This window comes from Melozone crissalis, unplaced genomic scaffold, assembly GCF_028551555.1.
Source record: "Melozone crissalis strain CALT ecotype California unplaced genomic scaffold, PUWL_Pcris_2 ptg000027l_1, whole genome shotgun sequence".
Classification (NCBI taxonomy): Eukaryota; Metazoa; Chordata; class Aves; order Passeriformes; family Passerellidae; genus Melozone; species Melozone crissalis.
This window is the reverse complement of record NW_026535805.1, coordinates 68328043-68353616: the sequence shown is the minus strand read 5'-3', so window position 1 is coordinate 68353616 and position 25574 is coordinate 68328043. Positions and strand designations below refer to the sequence as shown.

Sequence of the window (25574 nt, the reverse complement as noted above, 5' to 3'; positions counted from 1 at the left end):
TGAATAAACAGCCATTTAATGTTTCCTTCAGTCCCTTTCAGTGCATGGCCTCAAATACCATTAAGCCCAAAGCATTCAAATGTGTCACATGTCCAAGTGACAGTTGGATTTTTAACTCCCTGGTCCTAGAGAATAAAGTCTGGCTGCCATCAGTACAGGAGATGAAAACTCAACACTCAGCAAGTCAAACCAACTATTTTCAGAAAATGCATAAATAACATTATTTATACGTATATGTGTTCTCTCTTGAAGAACTTGATTAAGGTAATTTAGATTAGATATCACTATCTGTCTAGGCTAGGGCAGATTTTCAAGACTATCTATGCTAGGCTTTAAAATCAGTGTCAAAAATGCGTTACAATTTTCATAGTGGAGGCAGAATTCAAACATAAGTGAGGAATTTAATTTCTTTTCTATTATTTCCCATATAATAAATGTTTTCAGCTAAAAGGAACAGCGAAACTTTCAATATTCTTTTTAGACAGCATTGGAGAAATCATTAATAGAGATAAAAGCATGAAATCTTCTAAGGAGAACTTTGATATTAGAAATATGGGGGTTTTTATCCTATCTGAATAACTTGTCTGATACAAAGTAGTTCCAAGCCTTCATATAATTTTAGATATAACACCTAAACTGAGCTAAAATTACCTTTATTCATATGCCACAGGAATGAATATTATGTATGTGCACTTGAAATAAAGACAACTTTGCTTTACTTGCACCTTTTCTTTTGTAGCAACCTACCAGCACAAGTCCTGCCTGTTAGTATTTCCTGAACACCTCAGAAGGGGTGATCCCATGAGAGATCAAGGGAGCACACACCATGGGCAGAATAGCTTCAATGTGAGTCCTGTGAGGCACAGGAGCAGGTCACCCAGAGAAGCTGTGGAGTGTGTCCCCATGTGTCCCCATGCCTTGGAGTGTCCAAGGCAAGACTGGATGGGGCTTTGAGAAACATGGTCTAGTGAAAGATGTCCTTGCCAATGGCAGCTGGTTGCAACCAGATAATCTTTAAGATTCCTTCCAACCCAAACCATTCTATGATTTCAAGATTCCATTATTTTCGGTTGTTTTAAACTTGAATAATGTAGACTTTTAAGCAGAAATTGATATGAAGTACCACTGTTCAATTTACTAATATGGACATAACCAAACTGCTTATTTTCCATAAATATTCAACTAAAAAGGTATCATGTAATAGTAAAGACTATACTGAGTTGGAGGGAGCACATGCAGTAGCACCAGCACACATGTGGGCACTTAGTCACAAATTGTGGTACATGATGCACCTCTCAGCTGGTCAAGCTCAGAGGAAATTGTTCTTTGTGGGACTGGGAGGGATCATTCCATCTGGAGAATGTCTCCTTGGGAATCTGTTGAGCAGTGGTGTCCAGCCTCTCTATTGGTGAACAAGAGCAGCTAAATTGAAAACACATCCTCTGGCCATGGACTTGTATTTTGTATACCAGAATACCAAAGAACATGTGTTCTATGGACCCCTTCCCCACATTGTGTCTTTTTCTGTAGGTGTAATATTCTGGTTTGTAGGACTGGAATACAACTGTCCTTGACATTACTGATTTTTACTTTTCTCTGAGGAACATACACGTTATTATTTTTTTTTTTAATTTTGACATTTACTGTGCAATGGAAATAGTTTATTTGTCTCCTATTCCGTTATCTTAAAAAAATAACAAAAAATCCAAAAAACACCTAGAGATAAGGAAGAAGGAAAAAAACCCAATGTCATATAATACTTCAACTTCTGTGTGAGGTTCAGATCTGCCTGCTGTATCAATTCATGCGATGATCTGCCACTTTCATCAGTAACCATGCCCACCTCTCTCTTCCATACACAGCTTTGGTTGCCCATCCTGCAGAAATTCCATGAAAATGATCAATTAACATGTAAAGAGGAATTTTACACTGTATCCCCAAACTTTTGGCTCTGCCATTAGTGGAAACTGAAATTTTCCATAGGAAGTCCCACCTACACAAGATGAATGCTATAGAGTAAAGTACTTTGTGTAGGGGCATCACTTTTGATGTCCACATGTCAGCTACAGGATTGCCAGCTAACGCTCCCAGATTTTGTTAGGTTTTTTGTTTTGTTTTTTTTGAATTTCTGTACTATAGTGAAGATGTTTTAAAAACCTTACAGAAAAAAATCAAACACCACTGTGCCATATACTAGTTATAACTTTCTTCCAAGGACCACTAAGATATTTTATGCTTTCTCACTTTCTCCAACTAAAACATAAACAGCATTGCTGTTAAAGAACATATTCTTATATAGAGTTCAGTATGAAAGAAATTATGCAGCTAAATTAGAGCTGTGCTAAAATAAGTTGTTTTAAATACACTCTTAGTGTCTTTTTCATATTATGTTTCTTAGTATTATGGGGAGATTTGAGACTGTTAAGAACCTTGCAGAGTTCACACAGACATGGAAATATCATGTGTATTGTGTGTCAAGGAAATATCTGTTTATTAGATATGTAACTAAGGCAAGATCTGCTCTGAACATGCTTTTATAATGATGTTCATTTAATCTTTTATTAATGTGCAATGTAATTCATATTACAATTTAATATTTCAGCCTAGTTTTGCCAGCTTTGAGATTCAGAGCTCTGGATATACTAGTAGAATGTTACTACTTGTATATTTCTTTTTAAAGTAAAACCAACCCCTAAAACCGTGTTTCTAGAATGTAACTTTATGTACTTGGACAAATGAATTATCAGTTCAGTGACATGAAGTCCAGCCTATGTATAGTAAAAACTTTTAGATTTGGTATACATTTTGAAAATAGCTAAGAGATACTAGCAAAGATATATTCTGTATTTCACATATGGTTTTGTTTTTTCTTTTCCTTTTAGTTATATCTCAGTACTTTCTACAGGTAACCCAAATTCTTAGTAGATTTGAAACAGAAAAGACCAGTTTGTAATTACAAATATTTAGAGTAGTGCTCTAATATAAAGTGTGCTTGAAAGAATATATAATGTATAAAAGTCCATCTGAATGAGATGTAGAAATGTATAGGTCTGAATATTTTAATGAACACCTTTAAAAACTATTTAATGCCATGTTTCAAATGAAGTGCATAAATCTTCTTGCAAAAGACCAATCCTTTTTTTCAATCAAAACTGTTTTTAAATAGGGTTTGGGTTTTCCTTATGTTGTTAACAAGAAGATAAAGAAAATGGGATTATAAATTAAAATTTCTCTGATTTAGTTTGCATGTCATATGTAGAAAAAACCCCCATCGGTTAAAAATCTCTATTTCAATATATTGGTCTTGCTCCACTGCAGAAAAAAATAAAAGGGATTCAACCATGGTTCTAGCTATACTTCTCCAAGAAACATTATTTCCTAACATGATGAGTTTCCTATTAATCTAGAATATTTAATGAAACTCTGATATCTCATACTGTGATGAAAAAAAAGGCATCTATTTCACTATGCTGATTAATTTTGGAGGGAGACTAAATCCCATTTCAGTTTGGTTATTTTTTAGCTACAATATATGTACTGTGTTTGCTTTAGCCCTGGCAAATCTACCCTCACACAGATTATATCTTAGCTGAGAATTTCTGATATTCATCAGTTTGACTTTTGTTTTAAGTAATCAAGATTTTTTTAAAGGATAAACTTAATTTTGTGTAGTTCTTCAGAGCTATTCAGGGAAAAAAAAATGAAATCTGGAGCATGGTCATGCAAAACCAAAAAAAAGGGTACCATCTGGTAAACTAAGACATGAATTTACATAATATTAGGTTCTTTGTGGTAGCTACTGCATTAAAAAGTGGTGTAGTGGTGTGGTGTAATGAATGACAATGGAATAATCCGGTGTGGGCCAAGGGCCTGTTGCCTGTATGACTGTATTAGAAAAATTCTTTGTGCACTTTCTTCATACCCACTGTTGTGCTTAGACCTCTCTGTTTTTTTTTTTTTATTAAATGTGGATTGGACTTAATATACACAAAATCAGTTCTACTAGCATAGTTGTATACCTATAACTTACCACTCAAACCAAAAATTAGATAGCGTCCATAACCCTTATTTCACACTTCTTAATACTTAAGATTTGACTTCCTGTCAAATCCCACAGCAGGGAGTCAGATGATGAGACCTTGTCATAACTGAATGGGCTTATTTTCTGCTGAATGTTTAGACACATGCATGCACACCTACACTTGCATGCACACACTCTCATAAGACTGGTTTTCTTCTTTAATTCATGAACAAATATTTCAGAAAAACAAGTTTTAATCATAAAAGGGATGACTGTAATGAGAAAAAAACCCAACCCTCATGTTTCTCTCAACATAATAGTTACTTAGCTAGTAATACATTGAGATTAGATGACAGCAAATCATTGTGATCTAATATATTTTAACGTTTGGGGGGTTTCTCTTTAAAGTAGTGTACACATGATTTTTTTTAATATTATATTTTTTCCTTTTTCCAGGTTGAGTGGTATGAATCTACCTTCTCCAGTTATCAGCAGTAAGAATTGGTTACGACTCCATTTTACATCTGATAGCAATCACCGACGAAAGGGATTTAATGCTCAGTTTCAAGGTAGGAAACCTATAAAAGCATGCCTAGAAAGCCCTTTACCTTTAGGCATCACTAAAGTGTTGGTGGAATTTGATAATTATGTTTAAATATCACAGACGCAGTAAAAAGCTGACTCTTGTTATTACTATGTAACTATTGCTCTCACGCTGAATGTCTGTTTTCCCTGTGTGATCAGACGTCTCTAGGGATTTACTTTTGGAAAAAGTATGTGTGCTTCACAATGCAGTCTGCTCTAAATATGCATTTGCTTGCTCACTTTTTTCATAATAAATTTCTTTGCAGTCAGCCTGATCTTTGCTTTAAAAACATGCCTGGAATGCAACTTGCAGAAAGTCAATTCCAAACAAAGGCAGGCTTCTATCTAAACATTGTCTTTCTTCATTATTCAAAACCTAACTCTTATCCAGAAGCTACATTCATCGTTTGGAAATTTGACTCAACCATAGTATAGTACAGATTATATTTCAGGCTCCTGCATATATTTGCATATACAACTTCAAAAGAAGACAAAAGAATGTCAGTGTTGCTGTCATTTCTATTTATGTTCATGTAGATACTTTTCAAAATGCAATTTTTTAGAATGGATTCTTTATTGATTTTTGTACTTTATAAATCATTACTCAAGATGAAAGACATGGTAGTTATATTGAAAATAGAAAAGCTTCCTAATTTATCTGTGCTTTCATATTCTGCAGTTATATATGCTGTTTCAACCCTTTTACCCCCCACAACGTCAAATCCTTTAGGAATTTAAACATTTGTGTTTTTTCCCCTGAAAGTGTGGTACCTCTATAAATTTTGAAATTACAAATACATTGCAACAACTGTATGTTTCCTGGTGACTATGGCATGCATGTGCAACAAAAGCATTTAATATATATTGTCCCTTTAGTTTTAAAAATATTTTGAACATTTCAGAAAAAAAAATCTGAAATTTCATTTAATTTTGGCAACTCAGTATAAGTATGTGATCCTTTGCACTTAAAACTTATTTTTTTTCCCAAGTTTACCAAAGATGCATATATAATACCACTGCTGGGTACTATGAATGTAAATGCACCGCTTATCTAAACTCTGTATCTTAAGGTCTTAAGACTGCCAATTGAGGTCTACAAAAATATTGTGATTTGTCCTGCTGAGGCACCAGAAAACTATGAATCAACATAGTAACAAGGAGGAAGTTTGTGATGATGTAACATACACTGGAAAACAATTTTTGTTCTTCTTCAGTATGTCTTATCTCTAGACAAATACTCCCCAAGTACTTAAAACTTTTGGGAAATATCTGGTGAGATGGTTATTTCAGATGTATCTCTCTTGATCTGCATAATACATCAGATATTGGGTAAAAATGTGAACTTCCTTGATGTAGAATATACCTTGAATTACATGTGAAAGTATCTTATTACAATCAAATTCTTACAATTACAGAAATTTCCTTTCTTAATTTAAATCATTCTTATGAATTGCAGGTTTATACATTTTACTGTATTTAATACAAAGATTTCTGAATTACATGAGAGATCATGACTTACATAGTTATCTATCTTATCAGACTCAATTGCAATTAAATAAATTCCTATGATAGTGATATAAACATAAACTGTGTTAAAACATCAGAGAAAGAATTCAAGACCCACAGGATGAAAATTCATAGTGGTATAAAAAACAGGTTAATCTAACTGCTTCATTAAGTTCTTTTTCTTACACAGCATTAGTAATTATATTATTTGTGTATTTGAAAACAAAGCAGAAGTAACAATATTTTCAGCTAGAGAAATCTACTAGCACCACAAATTGCACAGTAGTGGAGGTTGGAAGAGCCTTCTGGAACTCACCTGCCCAGTGTCCTTCTCAAAGAGTAACCTAAAGCAATCTGCCCAGGACAGGGACAGAGGTGGGTCTGGAATACCTCCAAGATTAGAGACTCTGCAGCCTCTCTGGGCAACCAGCGTCACTGTTTACCCTCAGAGTAAAAAGGTTTTCACTTTTTAGTTTGTGGGTTTTCCTGAGTTTCAATTTGTGCGTATTGCTTTCCGTCTTGTCAATGGCTATCATAATGAAGGCTCTGGCTCCACTGACTGAACACCATCTTATCTCACAAGTATTAATTCACACCAATAAGATCTACCCCTGATTCCCCCAAGTTTTCTCTTCTCCAGGCTATAATGTCCCAGTATTTTGAGCTGCTCCCTTATGTTTTTGTTTTCAGAAACTTATTTCTACTAAAATTCAACAACCTTGATGTATATTTTCATCTTAGGTACTTCTCTCAACTTAAATAATTATTTTAACTGATCATGAAACAAAAAAACCCCACAACTCCACAAAATCTAAGTCTTGTGACAGACACGACCTTGTTTTCAGGCACAAAACCTAGCAGTGAAAGAATGCTTCCAATGTCTGATTGTCTCCAGACACAATCCTTGTATTTGTCCTCTGAGCAAATCCTGCATTGCTGGCTATATGACTCTGAGACCTCCAAGAAACATTTTGCTTATGGGCAGCTATTTCCAATAGTTTAAACAGACTGTTTCTGAATCCACACATGTAGTTGGGATTGTTGTGTTGATATATTGAGCTATCCTGTCTTTGAGACACGTGAAATAAATATATAGACTTTTTAATGTAACCATTTAACACTCAATTTACTAATAGATGAGTCTTCATTACCAGACCAAACTGAAGGAATCTCTGTGATTCTTCTAATTTCCCAGAAATTTTAAATGTTGAGCAGCTGTCCTCAGGGCACTTGGGACTGAACTTTCTAATGTTACTTTGGCGGCTTTCTCCTGTTGCTCCTTGCTAGAAAGAATAGCTCTTTAAAGTCAGTTTGTGCTGTCTCTTTGTGACTGCTTGCTTGGTTCATTCATGTGTGTGTGTGGTGAAGATGTATAATTGTGCTGTAATAGACCATTGTTTCAGGGAAATAGAAAAGTCAGTAAATTTAATTTACAGTCCCCAGATATTTAATGAAAGAAGCCTTTATGCTTTGCCAGATAGTAAGTTGTGCTTTAGAGTCCTTATATAGATTTTTTATGGTAGCTGTCACGTGTAAATGTTATTCATAAAACAAAATCACAAGCTTGTCCATTTGCACATAGCATCATAAGTACTGTGGTGGGTTGATGTTGGCTTGATGCCAGGTGCCCACCATATCAGTCATTCACTCCTCCACCTCACCAGGACAAGTGAGAGAAAATGTATTGAGATAAGGACAGCAAAGTATCACTCACCAGGTACCGTCATGGGCAAATCAGGCTCAACCCTCACATATTCTCACTCCTTTCTCTGGCTGCTATTAATGCTGCACTGTGACTTTTTCCTTCTAAAATATGTTACCCCATCGCTGACGGCCTCAGCCTTAGCTAGTGGCAGGTCCGTCTTGGAACCATGTGGTTTTGGTCCTGTTGGACATGAGGGATGCTTCTGACAGCTCTTCACAGAAGCCATCCCTGCAGCACCCCTACCCCCCCCCACAAAAAGCTGCCGCTCAAAATCAATACACAAATATATTTTTGACATTTTTATGTTTTTATTATAAATCTATTACATTCTATTTGTTCTGATCTCACACACCTCTTGTGCCAATTTAATCCATTCCTTTCCCTGATGTTGGTTCCTTCCCTAAATACTCCATAATTATTCTTGTGGAATACCAAAATGCTCTTCCCTTTTGTGATTTGTGCTCTTCACAATCAGCTCTGTATCCCAGAGCAGGGCCCCTCCTGGGTCTCTGAAGGGACTGGAGAGCTCCTAGAGTGAGCTGTGCCCTAACCCCTGGGACTGGGTCTCACCAGGGACAGCCCTGGGGAGACTGGCATAGAGGTTGGGTCTCTGTGTTGGTTCCCCCACTTGCCCATGACCCTCCGTGTTTCTTGTGCACCTATGGTGACAGATCTAAAGTGGTTGCAGAAAGGCCAGGGAGAGGTGGCATTTGTCTCACCCATCCACCACCATATCCCTGTGATCCTCTGTGTGTGCACAGGGGAGCTTTTTATTGCCTCGCTGTCCAGGCTGCAGGGGAGGCAGGCCCTACATCTGTGTGGGCAGGGCAAGGTTGCTGCTCTATACCAGCCATATCATTGGTGGTGGGGAGGTTTTGGGGGCCAGAAAAGGTTGAGTGCACCCCCAAAAGCACCTAATTTTGCCTGTCCATTGGGGAGGTTGTTGGGATCAGCTCTGTCAGGATCGTTCTTTGCTCCAGTTTCTCTGGACATGGCTTGGAGATGTAAAGCCACTGTGTCTCCAAGCCATGGTGCTGACAAAAGCGGGACCGGTGTGTTGTGGAGCCAAAACCCCAGCAGAGCCAGCACGGTGCGGCACCAGTGCAGAAGCAGCCATGCAGAATCAAGTCCAGCTTCTGAACTGGCAGTGTGGCCTGACACAGACAATTTGGCTTTCAGGGGTTTGTCCACTATTCTCTCCCATTGTTTTTGGCTCAAGGACAGGGAGAGTCAACCAAAGGGAGCGTCCACCCTCCTGTCTTTGTCCCAGGGGCTACATGGATGCGACCTATGGGGAGCGTCCACCATCCTGTCTTTTTCCTGGCAGCTGCATAGAACTAAGTCAAGGTGGCAAACTCTTGTAACATGTAAAGCGCCTTCTCTTTTTTTTTATACTTTTGTTGTTGATATTGTTGCTGTTACTGTGTGTCCCTTATTCCATGGGGTTTTTTTCCTTTTTATTATCTCAAGCCATAGTCTTTGTCTTTATCCTTCTCTTACTGGAAAGGGTGAGGGGAAGGGGAGTGGCCTATTTGGAGTTTCATTTCCATCTGTTGTTAAATCTCCACTCTAACCTAGCACATCTATCAGTGTCACTGGCTTTTTGAAAGCAAATCAGTATGGGAGGCAGCATAACACATCTCTTTGAGCAACAACGGGATAATAATTTTTATTTTTCCTAGTAAGAATTTTGATTATCACACTTTTCATAAAATTAGCATACAGATGCTTTAATTACTCTTTCCCCCTCATATCAAATTAACATCATGTTTATTATTATCTTACCATAGCTATATTATTGATGTAACTTGGCCTTTTCCAGTCAGCCAAAACTAATACTAACAAGCAGTCAATTTAATTTTCTTTCCTTTGTTTGATCTTTCATCAGGCAAACAAAATTATTATAATTTATTTCATTAAAATATTGGAACTACCAATTGGCTATAAAGCTATGAATAATTAATTTGTCCAGCCATTTTTTCAGATCTTTGTAGCTTGCATTTTTAGCAATATTTATTGCCCCATTTTTTACATGGTCAAGAAAACCATCTCACTGGTATAAAAAAAATAGCACTGTACTAGAACAGCACATCTTAATGCATCAAGTAAATATAGTATTAAAATACTTGACAAACTGTTCTCATTTTCATTTGCTTTTTTGTATTTTGATGTTGATTTCATCAATAAAAATATTTATGTCCTAAATTCTCTGTGTTTACCTGTGCAATATTTTTTTCTTAGCTTCAGAGTTTCTATTCAGAAGGAGGCATGGTGTTGAATAGCCCTGAAAACCACCAGAAAAAGATACATTGCAGTGACATACTCTGCCTTGTCTTCTTCATATCTGCCGTACCAGCAACATTGGTCTCATGGAAATGGACTCTCACCATATATATCATTGGATGCAGCTCTTGTTCTGCCTTGCTCCTTGACGGCATTGCCATGGGGGGGAAAGATGTTGCAGTCATTCAATTATGAACTTTTTTTTTATTTTAAATTCCTCTACCCTCATCTCTGCTAATACACGAATTCCCTTTGCATATTCAGTGGCAGTTGCAGAGCATATGATTTGTCTTATGCCAGTGCTTCATAAATGTGTAAATTCCCCAGGGGTGAAGTATCCTTAACTAGGAGATGAAAACCTGGCAGTTCCTAGAAACAAAGCTTATCAATGTACACAGAATGACTTAAAAGGTGTCATAAAGAATCCCCTGCTTTCTGGCCTATTTACAGCATGTACAGTATGCCTGCTTAGCTTTTGCTTATTGCCAGAACAATAGAAGGATTTTTAAAAATATTTTTTGCTTTCTTTTTAGGAGGAAAGAACCCCACAATACATTTAGCTATACAGCTAAAAGTGGTCTGCTTAAGTTAAATATTTATTTCAAAATTCCTAGAAGTAGAACAGAATAAGAAAGCTTCCAAAACAAAACATGATTAATGACTGTGTTTACTTTTTACTTTTGCAGTAACTCTGGCCTCTGTTGTACAGTGTTTCAAATAAAGTATTCTATTTTTGTCAAGTTTTCAGCTAGGTTCAAGAAGGTTTTAAGTATTTTAATAATTATGTACCCCAAATTATCTATCTGTTGTGTTTAATTACATTCAGTAATTCAGGATAACAAACAGATAATCCTGAAGTCAAACAATGAATATAATAGAGGCTGCTGAAATAAATGTATGCCAATGGAAAACCATGAGTGAAATAATGTAAATCAACTTGCAATTGCTAGATCTTTCAACTAATTTTCATAACTCACAAAGTCTGCCTATAAATGCCTGTCCTTTCCACATATTCTTTAAAATGCTAGAAATTATGTTTTAAATAAGTGAAAAGAATTTGCAGTGTTTCCTTGATGCATGGTACTTTTAGTCAGGGGTTTCTTTTAGAATTGTTACTTAGAGTATATTTAGAAAGAAAGTTAATAAAAGCAATTGATAACATCATGAACCAGAAAAAAAACCTGATATTTTCTAGCTCTTAAGTGATGCTGAATGGACTTTTCCTTTAAATGGTTCTGAGACAAAAATATATATTTTTTAAATGTTATTATCAAGAGAGCAAACCAGTCTTGATATGAAAACATCAACAAAGAGATAATCCACCATCTTTCTTGACAATTCTTTTCTGTGGTTAATAGAACCACTTACGCATTCCAGTATTGCCACAGTAATACTTCTTTCTTATGTGCCTAGTAAAATGTTGCTAAAAAGGCTCAGATGTAGCTGTCTCATTATATCAGCCCTAAGAAGATGCCAATTTAGTAACAGCCATTCAGTTAAGACTACTCAAAAGACTATGGCTGAAGTGGCATTCAAACAAGAAACTGAATGGTTCTCATTTTATGATTTACTTTTAGAGCCAGTTCCTAGACACTACTACCCAGTGTGTTCTGCAATGCTGTTTATTCATAGACTAAATTGTATTGATAAGTTTTCCAGAACTATGGAGAATATCTGCAGTCATTTGTTGTAATCTTCACAGCAGTGTTGTTCTTGCTTCTCTGCCGGGAGCTCCTTAATATATACTTATCCCTGGATCTTTTGTCCCAGCTCTCAGGCTACCACAGCTCTCAGCTGTCTTGAACACATACAAATCCCTAGATGTTCCAAGGCTCTTTTCCTCAAAGGCCATATTCTCACAGCTTTCTGCTGTTACAGCTCCTTGATTCAAAGGCCATATTATAGTCTAAAGTCCCAGCTCTCTGGCTGCCACAGCCCTCAGCTGTCCTCTCTTCTATCATATCGGGGGGTCCCATACCGTCTCTCAATGTTCCTTGTGGCTGCATGTTCTCCAGCATGTCAGGGGTCGCCAGATGTTGCAATCTTCACAGCAGCATTGCTCTTGCTTCTCTACCAGGAGCTCCTCTCCAGACCTCTCTGAATGCCACACCCCCTTTTATCCCAGCTACCTCCATGGGCTACAGCTGCTGCCCAATCAAGGACATCACAGCTGCAGCCCATTTACAATAACTAGGATCAGGGCAATACAATACAGAGATCACTGCCATACATATATTTACAATACATATATTTAGTCAAGCCCCCATAGTCATTGAAGACTTGATGCCTGCTGGACCGGTTTTATTATGATATATCATACATTGAAAGCACAAAGTAGCTAAGGCAGTCCATCAGGGCAAGGGGCCAGCTAGGAGACATAGAGAAGGTTAATGGAAAACAAATGGCTGTGCTTCTTTTTAAACCTGCAGAACCTGTGTCAGTTTATACAAATAGAATGAGAAAGATTTGTGTAAAAATCTACTGTGACACCAATTTATCTTGGTGCCATTTATTCACTAGTACTGCATGCAGAGATTTCCAGCACAGGGAGCAGGTGGAAGGTCTGATAGTGACAGGCACTACTTTGCTGAATTGATGGAACAAGGAAGCCAATTGATCATGAACCTACAGCTTTTACAGGTAGCCATATAGGAGAAATATTTGTGCCTGCTGTGAAGCTCTCTGGAGTTATAATACTGATTAGTAGGGAAGATTTTGAAAGCTGTTAGTGACAAAAACACTGGGAGAGTGTATTTGATGGAATACTCTTCAGACAGGAAATAGAGAAACAGAAAAGGGATGAATATTCCAATGAATTAGTTTAAACATGAGACCCTATGGAAGGCTGGGATGCTCCTGCAAAAAGTCAAGTGGGCAGCTGAGAGGAAAAGCTTCTTAAGATGCTCCCTGGTGGAAGCATCCACACTTATTGAGTGTGGGATGCTGTTTTATCAACAAAATTATTATAGAATTCCCTTCATAAACTAAAGTTAATAGTACAATTGAGAATGATTGCTTTTTTCTTATTCTCATAAATACTAAACTTTTAGAAAGAATTCATAGTGCAACAGGCCATAGAGAAGCAGAAGAAAACCTAGAAACAGATAACAAACTGTTTAGTGATCTCACATGACTTTGAGCAATAAGAAAGAAAAGTTTCATTCATAAGTATAATCTGGATAGAACATTGATGCTGCTAAATGTGAAGCTGTAGCTTATTTATTCCAGGGCCAAAAAAAGATGCTATTCTCATAATTATATCTTTAGAGGAGAGTGTGGAAAGATTAGGCACCAGGGCAAAGTGAACAGAGCACTGAAGTGGACTCTTCAATCTGAATTAAGAAAACACTTTGTTTTACCACAGGATTACTCATGTTGAAGGAAATAAGAACAGTGAAACTAAAACAAAAGGAAATTGATTAATTATGCACTGTACTGAGATAAATTTGCTAAGTTTCTTCAAGAATAATTTTATGAATGTTCTTGCAAACACATCACTTTTTTACTGAACTCTGCAAAATATTTAAAGCCAAGTGTAAATCTTTGTAAAAGATATGTAACATATGCAAAAAATACTGAAAATATTGGGGTTCTTCCTTTACTGTAACAAAACCAGAGAACCATTCAAATATATCTATATATATTCCTTATAGTGACATAGAGCTTCAGACTGGACAGGAAAGGTGCTTCTTGTGATCACCAGATCCTGGGCAATATGCTGTTCCTCTTCACCTTCAAATACCTGTACTAGGAAATATCTGCAGTGAAGGGCAGCCAAGAGCTGAACTCAGCGGAGCAGCAGCAGAGCAGCTTGAGGAAGTACCAACAGATGATGTCAGAATATTTTAGCTTTGAGTGGTAGCCAGTATTTGAGGTCTTGGAGGTTATTTCATGCAGGAAGAAAAATCAGCAAGATACTCATGTATTTGGATAATAGGGGAAAAACATATTATGTCATTGAAGTCTGGGATAAAATGTATTTTCTTCACACATGTTCAAATATGTCAGAAACTAAGAGCTGCTTGAAAGTCACAGTAGATTTGAATGAATATTTACAACCTAAAATTTTTACTTTCATGATCCATTCAGATAAGACCAGGCATATATTCCTTTCATGGATGAGTTTATTTCAGCTGCAGCAAAAGTTTAGGGAATACCACTGGTGCTTTCCAGTACTCTGATAAGACTGTTGTGGACTTCCAGCACTCTTCCCTGAGTAGGTAATTCATCTCCAAAAGACTCTTGAAGATATGATGAACAGAAAAGGTGAAGTAAGCTAATTAAGTAAGCTTAACTGGATGTTTAAGTGAAGCTAGCAGAAGGCTGTGCAGATTTTTAAAAGTAATCCCTTAAAAGTTGGAACTTGCTGTTCAGTTCTAACATTATTAATGTAAACTCATTCCTCTTTTTGTGCTTTCAAATGGAAAATTGTCTTTGAAATCAGGAAAGTCTTTCTAATGAAGGTGCAATGGGGAAGTTAAAGAGAAGTATCTCAGAAAAGTCATTCAAATGGGATTTAAATTGTTATAAAACATCCAATTTAGAGTATTTCTTTTACTTACAGGAGGAGTTGAACTGGTTCATTTGAACCACAGTGTGAAGTAGTCTTTGTTTCTTTTTCAGACATTGAATAGTTTTTATTTTAGGGACTATGCTTGCCTAATACTTTTTAAAATGACAATAAAACACCTTGTAGGGCACGTGTGAAAACTTACACATTCAAGAATAAAAGAGGCAAAAATTTTCTTTTTATATATCAAACTACCTTATTTTACCTCTTGGGTCCATGTGTCTCCCAGATAACTACATTTGTCTCCCAGATAATTACATTTGGCTGTTAAAGTTTTACCGACAAAAAGACTTGTTCCACATAATGTTTGCTGTCTAAAATGTAAGGATCTAGCTTCAGCAAGTATTATATGTTTCTGTTATGTTTTGTGGAGAGAAAAAGGCATCTCCAGAAAAGGATTCATTGTGTCTATCTTAGAAGGGGATGAATCACCCCCTTGAGTGATCTATTTCTCTTCATAAAACATACATTTAGATGACTGATCTTAATTTTGTGCATCCCCTCCCTAATGTTCTTTCAGTAAGATACAGAATGGCTTTTTCTTGAAATCTGAAAAAAATCCAAGGATAGAAACTGCAGGACCTGTTTCAGTGCATGACAGTCAAAAAGCTTTTCATATATCTAGTCAAAACATCTTGTTTCATTCTTGTTTGTGACCTCTGTATTTCAAATAAAGCTTGTGAGCATAATTTTTTCTCATTCACATGAAATGTTCTTCAAATATGTATAACAAACGCCCTTAAGAGTGAAATGTCACAAGGAATTTGAGTGATGATTGTAATTTTTACTCTAAAATAGTGTCACAGCACGAAGAGAAGAAGAGGAATAGAGTTCTTTTTTTCTGTCCATTGCCTAATAACTCAATGTTTTTATTACTCATCCATGTAAGCAACATGGGTTCTGAATCCTCAAAAAACTGCTCACAGGTTTTACATAACACAGATATTAATCAATTGAGAAATTCATACTGCTGGAGGGACCACAGCTCCTGACAATATCCCAAATATTCTCTGCAAGAACTGTGTTGTTCATTTCCCTTTAAATATAGAATAGTTTTAACAGATTTGTTACATAGCCTGAAAAACAACTTAAGGAGGCACTTGATGGAAACTTTCAAACCTAAGTCTGGAAACTTAGGTTCCAAATCCAAATAAAACCATATCCATAAAGTTTGCCCTTCCAAAATGCCTTGGGGATAATATTGTCTGCACTGATGTCTCTGTATGATGTACAGTTCCTGCCTTAGAAGAAAACACCACACTGCTTTCATAGCCATTTCATACTATTCAGCTACAATTGTGTTTCAATCATCTTTCATCATTTGAACACCTGTTTTCCTCATTTAGGCGTGAATGGCTGCACTTGCACAGAATGTACTTTCTGCAGTACTTGCTCAATTTCAGTAGTCAAGAAAAGCCACCTTCCCTCTGAAGTTACAATATAGAAATAAATACAATGGAAAAATTATTTTTAATGCAGTATTTAAAGACAACTTTCTACCACTACATTTAGAAATATTTACATACAGATCAGTGTATATTGGAGTAATTATAAAATTTATACCATGTAATGGCAAAAAGCATAATTTACATTCTATGGTATGAATTTATTTACTGTGAGTTACTAATTACTTCCATGTAAGGAATGTTTGAGTTGAATTTGTGTTTCTGTTTGTATCTTGGATAAATAAGTGCATTTTGAGATTATTAGCCCCTGCAAGGTCTAGAAAAAAGTATTTAATATTAATAAGGGAAGGATTACAGGTTTTTGTAATTTTTGGTAACTGAAATGCATCTTGATGTTGTCATTAGCATTCTGGTACAGAGTCAGTCATCAGCTATTTTTCAATTGCTATTGTTTTTTGACACAATAGTTTTGAATTGTTCATGCTTGTTCTGCAATTATTTTCTACATCTGATTTTACTTTCCATTGCTCAATTTGTTCCCACAGAACTAATAAATATCCTGTGGAGGTGTCCTATATTTCTATCCTTTTCTCTTACCATTACAATTAAAATTCTACCCTGTGTCTTCCTTAAGGTATAGCTGCACTGCTGTCTTCTCACGTCTCTTCCTACTTGGCTCCTGATCCCACCCATGATGCCCAAACTACTTAATAGGGATAGGCTGGGAGTTTATCAGCCATTCAGCTGACTAAACAGAGAAAAAAGATATTAAACCTCTGATGCATCTGTTCTTTCTCACAAAGCGTTGCCCCTGTGAGAGCTCTTACCCTCTTTCTTCTTTCTAATTCAGTTGAAATTGCCCTGTAGATTCAAAAGGGTTTAGGTGAGCCAAATAACGTAACACACTGTGTTAATCTCATTGGGAAACAGAACTAAAAACATGTCTCCTGATGAAAAGTGAATCAAACAAAAGCAGGTGTGGATATCACATTGAAAGCTTGTAGTCCTTGAATATATGTAGATAATGTTCTGTATATTCTACGTAAGAAATATTTATTTAATGTTTGAGATTTTCTTATATGGAATGGCAAACACAGGAAATCCATACTTGTAAATAGGACAGGCTGTTCTTTTCTTTGAACATAAAGAAAGTTGAATCCAAAATATTGCCAATCCTGATAATATCTGTTCAAAAAGGACATGGTTGTATTAGTTGTAAAAATAAATAAAACCAAAAATTTATTTGGATTATCCAGAAGCTGCAGTTATTTCAATCTGCTGTAGGTTTCCTATATAGCTTTGTATTATTTTAATGCATGATTTTGAAGCTATATGTGCTTTTAATGAGGTTTAATAATGAATTATTTTGTCTTTTTTTGCTTGTCTTCTCAGTAAAAAAGGCAATTGAACTGAAATCAAGAGGAGTCAAGATGTTGCCCAGCAAAGACAGCAACCACAAAAATTCTGTCTGTAAGTTGTTTATAACCTTATTTTTAGTGACTGCATATATCTTCTGGAATCCTTGTAAATATACAAATCAAAGAGAGAGATGTTGGGATGCTATGGTCATAAAATGGCTATTATGCTTTCAATAGTCATTGAATCAGAACTCCACTGATAATACTCTGCTGAGGGTAGAAAGCAGAATATGGTTGGTGTAAACTCTGAAAAATATGGTAGGTAGAAACCTCCCTGCATTTTATATATCACAGTATTCTTGTGTATTTTATTATTTAGAATTCAGAGACACATGGCAAGTTAGGAAATCCAGGCAGAACACTGCCATATAGACTTCATCAGTTCAATACTGGGGACAGTGAAGGTATCTGAGAATTTTCTGTATCTAAACCTATACTTTGTGATCTTTTTTCCTTTCCCTCACTCAATATCACAGCTAAATTCTTCCCTCATCTTGTCACACTGTCTGGTGAACACTTCTTTCCAGTCTTGCACAGCAGGGGTTAAGAACTGGTATAAGTCCCAGCTTCTCGAGAAGATGGAGGTCACAACATCAACTTCCCCTCATTCCATGCATAGTGCACTCTGGAATGACACCTGTTTGGTCCCTTTACACCTTTTTCCCTGTGTAAAGTGTAAAGCTAAAATCAAAATGCTACCTGTGGGACTATGAGGTTGTTAGTTTTTTTGAGAATCACTTTCTCTGTACTGGCAATCTGACTAATATCCTGAGAGCTCTTTCTCCATTAATTAGGCCAGTCTTGAATTGAGAAAAAGAGGATATTTTTGAATTTTGAAAACTGAGGGCCCCTTAGCCCCACCCCCATAAAAAAAGTTCAAAAAAAGCCAGAGGTTAGGCCAGCATTCACACAGAACTCATTAAAAGTGTTAATGTAATGTTTCAGATGTATACAGATAAATTAATTCCTCATGTAATAACAGTGAACTCAATGAAGCGAAACCTCTGCTGAGTTTGCCTCATGTGCCATTCTGCAAGTGCAGAGGGAATGAGTGTCTTGAAAGCTGATGTCTAGAGGATATGTTTTATTCTCTGTGTTTCTGTCGTGCATTGTTTAATGCAAAGTGAGTTTCTGGTATGCTCACTGGAACAAAAGAGGCAAGACAATTTTCTGCTTTAAATATTGCACATTGATGCTGAGGCACTCAAAAGGAACTTTTTATGCAAGGTGTAGCAGAAAAAGTTGATCCATCTCTTTGGTGTCTGTATCTGAATGGGTGATAATTTCATTATTTATAAGTTACTTCTGGGAGCTGTGTGATCTCTGCTTACAGTCTCAGAACACATGCTGTCAAACACCACATGTAGTTACAGAAAGTGGAAGTAAGAAATTATGGAAGAAATTATTATATGGCAGTCTGTTGTTTACCTCAGTGAAAATTGTCTTTTTTTCCTTTGTGTTTTGACTTGTAAAACTTTATTATCATGTCTAACTTTCCAATATAAATCTAAGAAGTACATTGATATTATTACCATTACTTTCATATATATAAATCTTCTAAAAATTATGAGTAAAATACAATAAGTTGGATTCAAATGTATTCTGATGCTCTTTCTGATGTAAGCTTTAAGTATTTAAGCATTTATCTTACCTGCACTTACACAGACAGAAAAGACAAATGGGGATTTGAGTCCAGAGAAATTATAAGAATGGATATTATAATTTGATGCCAAATAGAATATTTTTAAAAAATATATATATACCAACACCTCTAACTATTTTTGTATGTTAGATCTTTTAAATATTCTCTCTCTATAAAGCAGAGAGCTTAGTTTTGGCTTTTTGGCATATAGGGGGTAAATGGAATGCAAATATCATCACACCAAATGCTGTGAGAGCATATCCTGTGCATCCCAGGACCTGCAGCTTTCCCACAGCTCTTCCTCCCAAGCAGAAACTGCAAGGAGCTGGTTCAAAAAGCATTTCACAGTGGCAACAGCCTTTTAGGATTTATATAGAAAATGTTATCTGTTACCAATGATAATAACATTACTGATAATTCCGCATAAAATGCAGACTGGTATTTTAGTATTTCAGTCATGTACAGTCAGAGCTCTCTCTCCTCCTTTTGGACCTGCCTGGATTCCAGGATACTTTCTTTCAGATCTTCCATCCTTTATAAAGAGTCGGGTAGCAAAGCATGGCTTTCAGATGAAGGTGCCTCTATATTGGAAAGAAAATTCATTATATACCGTTGCTTTTGGTTTGGGTTCCATGTGTGATTTTTGGTAGAGTTTTTGGTAGGTTTTGAGGGATTTTTTTTGTTCGTTTCATGGGGTTGGGTTGGGGGTTTTTTGTGTTTTTTTGTTTTTGTGGGTTTTTTTGTTTTGGTTTGGTTTGGTTTGGTTTGGTTTTTTTTTTCTTCTTTGGTACACCCAAAAGAAACTTATCAAGTTAGTTTTTTGCCAGATAGTCCTGATAGGTAGTAGTCTTTAGCAGTGGGCCAGATGCAGCTGAATCGTGATTAAATTATGCAAGGAAATGGGAAAAGGATGGGAAAGATAATTGAAGTAAAATACAGTACTGCACTTGGCAAAGGTGTGAAAGAGTAAACTGGGCAAAGGCACATGGGACAGGCAGTTTTCACAGCTCTAAGTGCTTGAGCTGCCACAAACACTGGCTAAATCCATTCAGTATATTTACCTTTGAAGGTAAATCAGGGGTCATCTGAGGCTGATCTCTCATATGAGCAAGGGCAGAATTGTATTTTATGAAACTGCTTAGGGAAAGCAAATCAAATTACATCTGTTGGTGTCCATCTGATTAGTTGCCTACTCTCTTTTGTTATCATTCTGATATATATGCTATATTCCCAAAAATCCATCTTGCTGTCTTCACTCATTCTAACATGAAAACCTGCAGACTGTGTGTCCCTAATAGCTTTGGCCTTTTCTAAAACTGCTATGACTATAGTTTCATAGTGATTGATTAAATAAAAATAAAGTTCTTATTGCTGCCTCTTTCATGAGTGTTTTCGTGGCATTATTTCTGTCCAGCAAATCTCTCAGAGGGTGATTATCATCTCTAAACACATTGAGCATTACCTCTGCAGCAGAGAGACTGTGCAGGAGAATCCTGTACATCCAAGAGGAGAGCCCTAATGAAGAGAGCTGCAAGGAAAGACCAAAATTGGGCAGCCATAGTCCTTATAAAGGTCTCTTTTTTTTTTTTGTCAAATAGAAGATCCTTGTATTTTATCTCTTAAAGTGTACCTACCAGGCAGTTACTGCTAGTCATGCTATGTGCAAAGGATAACAAGTGAATACAGATCTCCAGGACACCAGTTCACAGAATACTGGGAAGGCAGGACCGTAACTGCAGACCTGCTAATTAGCACCTCTGCAAATCTTTGTGCCTTTTGCAGCCCAAAAACAGAGAAGGGTTAGGAGAGCAGACTGCCCCAGAAGCCCCTAATGCCATCACCCTCCTGCTGCAGCCACAGGGCAGCCTCACACTTCCACAGCTCCTCACCAGCAGGAGGAGGGAGCACAGGGATGCATCAAGCTCACAGTAAATGCCAAGGAAGTTCAGTGAGGTGAGACACATCATATCACGTGAAAACTGCAGATGATTATACAGTTTATGTGGTGTGTACAAATCTGCCAGTGCAGTGATGCCAGGAGGGGAAGGCAGCAGTGAGAAAGAAGTGCCTGGGAGAGCTGATTTCCTGAGTTTGCTCATGTCAAAAGGTAGCGTGGTGAGTCGCTTGCCACGTGGCACAGCAAACTGCAAGGAATGTCCACAGCCTGAAACAGTGAAAAAGATTAACAGACAGTGATTAATTAAAAAATATGGCATTCATATTGAACCATGTTAGCATTTCATAGTAATTACTGAATATTTAGTGACCTAACATCACTGTACAATATGGTGCGTGTGAACTACTGTGCTTTATGAAGTGTAAATTCTCTAAGTATTCATTAAGTAAAAAACTCTTATACTTCACAAAAGCAGTTTAAGGCTTCTGTAGTATTATTTGAAAATGTATTTTAGAATACTAGGAAAACCCACGTTAAATACTTTGGAGATCATGATTTTAGTGTAAGATTAATGCATCCTCTGAAACTTGAGTTACAGAGTTTACCTAAATAGTTCTTCACCCTGAAGATGATAAAAAGAGCTACTTTACAACAATTATTTTTGTGATGTAGAGCCAAAGAACAAATGAGTTTACAGACTAAGTATTGATTTCTTGCAGCACATTAAGTTGAATTAATGGCACATGCTCTTGAAACTGTAGTGATTAATACCAAAAAGGGATTACACTGCTAATTCTGTGTAAGAAAGAATGACAGCAATCATTATTTATTTTATTGTTGGGTAACTGAGAAAAATGGCTTAGGACATTGTAACATAAAGTTAAAAATTTTAGGATAAAAATTTGTTGCTTACCAATACATTCCTCACATTTTAAATAAACTGAAAATTTCATCTTCTTGATGTTTGACTACTGGTAAATGTACTTTGACAGAGCAATATAGAGAGTAGTCAAATTTTCTTCTTCATTTAATAAAAGAGTAATTCCCTAAGAAGGACAATATTGGACTAAATAGTTGCATTTAATAGCACAATTTTCTGGCTGTTTTGTTCTTATGCCTTAGAAAAAATCAATTTATTTAAGTACTTTTATATTTTGATCGATTGATTAATACTTAGAAATCAGTTGCAAACCAATGTGGAATCAACAAACAGATATGACAACTGCTGAAGATCATGAAAAGTTTCAGATGTAAAAGGAAAAATTATTGCTACTTACTACATTTTAAAAATGAAGTTTATATCTTCTCTTGATATAAACACTGATTTCTGGTTATTATATTTAAATTTAAGTTATCTTATCATTTCTTCCCCAAAATATATTATTATTTAATAAGTTTTTAGTATATTCTACCAAAATTATTTTAGGATCACTGAAAACCTATGTAAGAGTACCATATTATTATTTTCAAAATGCACATGTAGAAATATTTATTTCTATTTAAATAGAAAAATTTCCACTAAAATTTCTGTCTTTTTTTTTTGTGCTTGTATTGTGTTGAGTCTTCACATATGAAAAACCATTTCTTACTGAATTTGGATCATACGTGCTATTTATTACAGGCTATGTCAGAATCAAATAATGATAAAGATACTGTTAAATATTCGTTGTTCTGATAGTTTTCAGTTTCAAATTTTAAAAATCCCAACTATACAATATCAAATCTCTTTCATTCTTTAAAATTATGCTCTAATCTACATTAGTTTACATTAATTGAATCTCATGCTTGCATTAGTTTAAGAAACTTTTTATCAGTGATGGGATTGATCACCAGTAAACATGATACAAAACAAGCTACCCACGTAATTACAGGCAGTTGATATCAAAAGATCCTAAGTTTGGATATTGTATGCCCAAGTGCTCTCAATATTCAGTCTGTTTTTTTATTTTGAATATTTAAAATATTATGTTGCTGTATTTAAAAAATAGTAAAACAAATAAAATATGAACACTAGGAAAAGTAGAGAGACCTTATCATTTTTTCTAAAAAAAAAAAATCTGCTGGAAAGTAGATTTGTTCTGCAGAATTCCAAAGGCCTGTGCCCTTTCCAGAAGCATGAATTTAAAAGCACTGGAGAAATAAATGTAACATAAATCTCTCTTTTATATTGGTCTCGCTGCCAGCTAACACAAGTAAAGTAGATGGGAAAATGTTGGCATCTTTTGGGCTTTCATTCTGGGGCACTCTGTAGGGTTTGCAGGTGTTTTGAACAAGTTTGTTGGGTGTTGTTTACCCTGTTCTGACACTCAGTTAATCAGTTTGCTGTAGGTTCCAAAAAAAAATAAACAGAGACAAGAGAAGAATGCCCGTACATCAAGAGACATACTTTACTAATGTTTTGGAAGGAAAACTCGCTAGCATTGCATTTTTTAGTGTTATCTGCTTTGAGTCCTTTAAAAAGAGAAATTCCTAATTGTGGATTTCCATTTACAAATCAAAGAGTGTTTTCAAAGAGTGCTGTTTCCCAGGCTCTTCAGGAAGCATTGCAACACAAGGGTGAAAACTGACAGGCTTCATCTGTGGCTCTTTTCAGACCTTAGTGAGCATCTCTTCGGCATTTTCTGTGTTCAGTAGCAGATATATCCTTTCTTTCATGAGGAAAATGGAGGCATTTGAAATACATATATGTAAGACTGAGATTTGTCAGAGGAAAAATGTTGAGTTCTAAGATCAATATGGAGGTGCCTCTTTCTCACTTGTTTCTGTAGTTCTCTCTGAAGATCTCAGTGTTGTCAGGGGGAGTTACTCTGTGCTTATGTGTCATATTGTGTTATAATAATTTACAGACACTGAAATGATTCTCATTTTTAAGTGTCCACACAGTATCATGAGCGCTCCAGCCTTTTCAATCATGAAAGTTATTTTTCATTTGTTCAAATTTCACAGCTTGAAAAAGAGAGCAATTTTCAAATTTGCATTTATATTGTGCATGTCTTCAAATGAGAGAAAAGATTGTTTATAACTTACTAATGTAGTACTTACAAGGTCAGGAAACACAAGGCTTAAGTATATAAGATCTTTTGGGCCTAGCCTGTCTGCCAATATCCAATTTTATTTTAAAGTCTTTTTACAGAAATATTTGAGCACATGTTAGTTGTTCAGTTAAAGAAAAGAGGGAAGTAACATTTAAAACACTGGCACTTTTATACAAAAGGTGAAGGGATAGTTATATGTCTATGTATACCTACCCACATACATACATATAATTGTAAATAATGCATAATACTTAATATTCCATTACACCATTTACCACATGCCTAGTAAAAGATTAATTACTCTATTTCCCCTTGTTACCGAGTAGTAGGGTATGAAATTGGGCAGTAGGAAAAAATAACTGCTGGATTAACCTCTAACTGTTTTATAAAGCATTAATAAAATAGGAAGGCTAATTACCGTGATATACTTTGTCCTATCATAGACTGTAATAATACAGAGTTTCCCAAGAGTTACAGAGTTTGGGATTTTCAGAGAAGATTAGTATCCCTATGCAATGAAATTATTTTACAATGCTATTTCACTATATTGTATAAATGGCTTCATAAATCAGGTTACTAAATTATACTTGGTGTTTCTAAATAAGCTCTCATCACAGCAGGAGTTTAAATATCTTTCAAAATACTATGCAAAAATCTTGCTGGGAAAAGAACTACTGCCTAAATATATTTGTGAAGAAAAGCATTCCTCATAGCTACAAGCAAAACAAGGTGCTTCATCAATTATTTAATACATAATTTGCATATATAATTCGTAAAATAACCAGAAGAAAGCTTCTATTAAAATATGTAAAACAAGGTGTAATCTGATTGAGTTATGGATGGTTAAAATGAATTGTTATCCAGCTAGGAAGCTGAAACTGCCATTAACTAATTTTCATATACAATTATAGAACATTGCCGATTATTCAAAGTGAATGTTCATACTGTAGGCTAAACTGACATTCAATTTTGTATTTTCAAAGTCAAAGACTTAAAAATAAGCAACTTGCTTTCAGCAATTACAATTCTGTATAAATATTCATGCAAAATATAAATATATACTTTAATAGTTTTATATAATTTCCTTGGCTTAAGTTATCTATACAGCTCTGTTAAAAATATAGATGTGGACAGTAAATAGGCTGGCAAAACGAAGTCTGTGTAGATTGAAATAATGCATTTAAATTATCAAGGCATTTAGAATTTGTGGGTGTGTGAATTCAGATTTCTAGAACTTAAAAAACATGGAAACAGCTTTAATTAAAGAAAGAATTATGACAGTGGTCTATGCAGTGAAGGTATACTGCAGAATACAGAAACCCTTACTGTCAAGTCCTTTGGAAGAGGCACAGACTTCCCACCTCCTGCAAGATTTCCACTTTCCACAGAGGCTCATACAAAAACAAATTGTGTATTTGTTGAGATCCCGATCTTCTAAATCCTCATTGTGGGAGAATATCTTCAGAATTTGATAGAATGTTGAACTATTTTCTTTTTTCAGAATAT

General features: G+C 35.7%; 1 protein-coding gene across 2 annotated transcripts in view; it reads left to right on the top strand.

Annotated features, from left to right (window-relative positions):
- CSMD1 (CUB and Sushi multiple domains 1) overlaps positions 1-25574 on the top strand; it is a 1069501-nt gene that overhangs the window by 677696 nt on the left and 366231 nt on the right. For both annotated transcript variants that reach the window (XM_054280127.1, XM_054280126.1), the window contains exons 6-7: positions 4478-4590; positions 17469-17546. In XM_054280127.1, coding sequence (XP_054136102.1) covers positions 4478-4590; positions 17469-17546 — 191 coding nt within the window. The remainder of the gene's footprint in view (positions 1-4477; positions 4591-17468; positions 17547-25574) is intronic.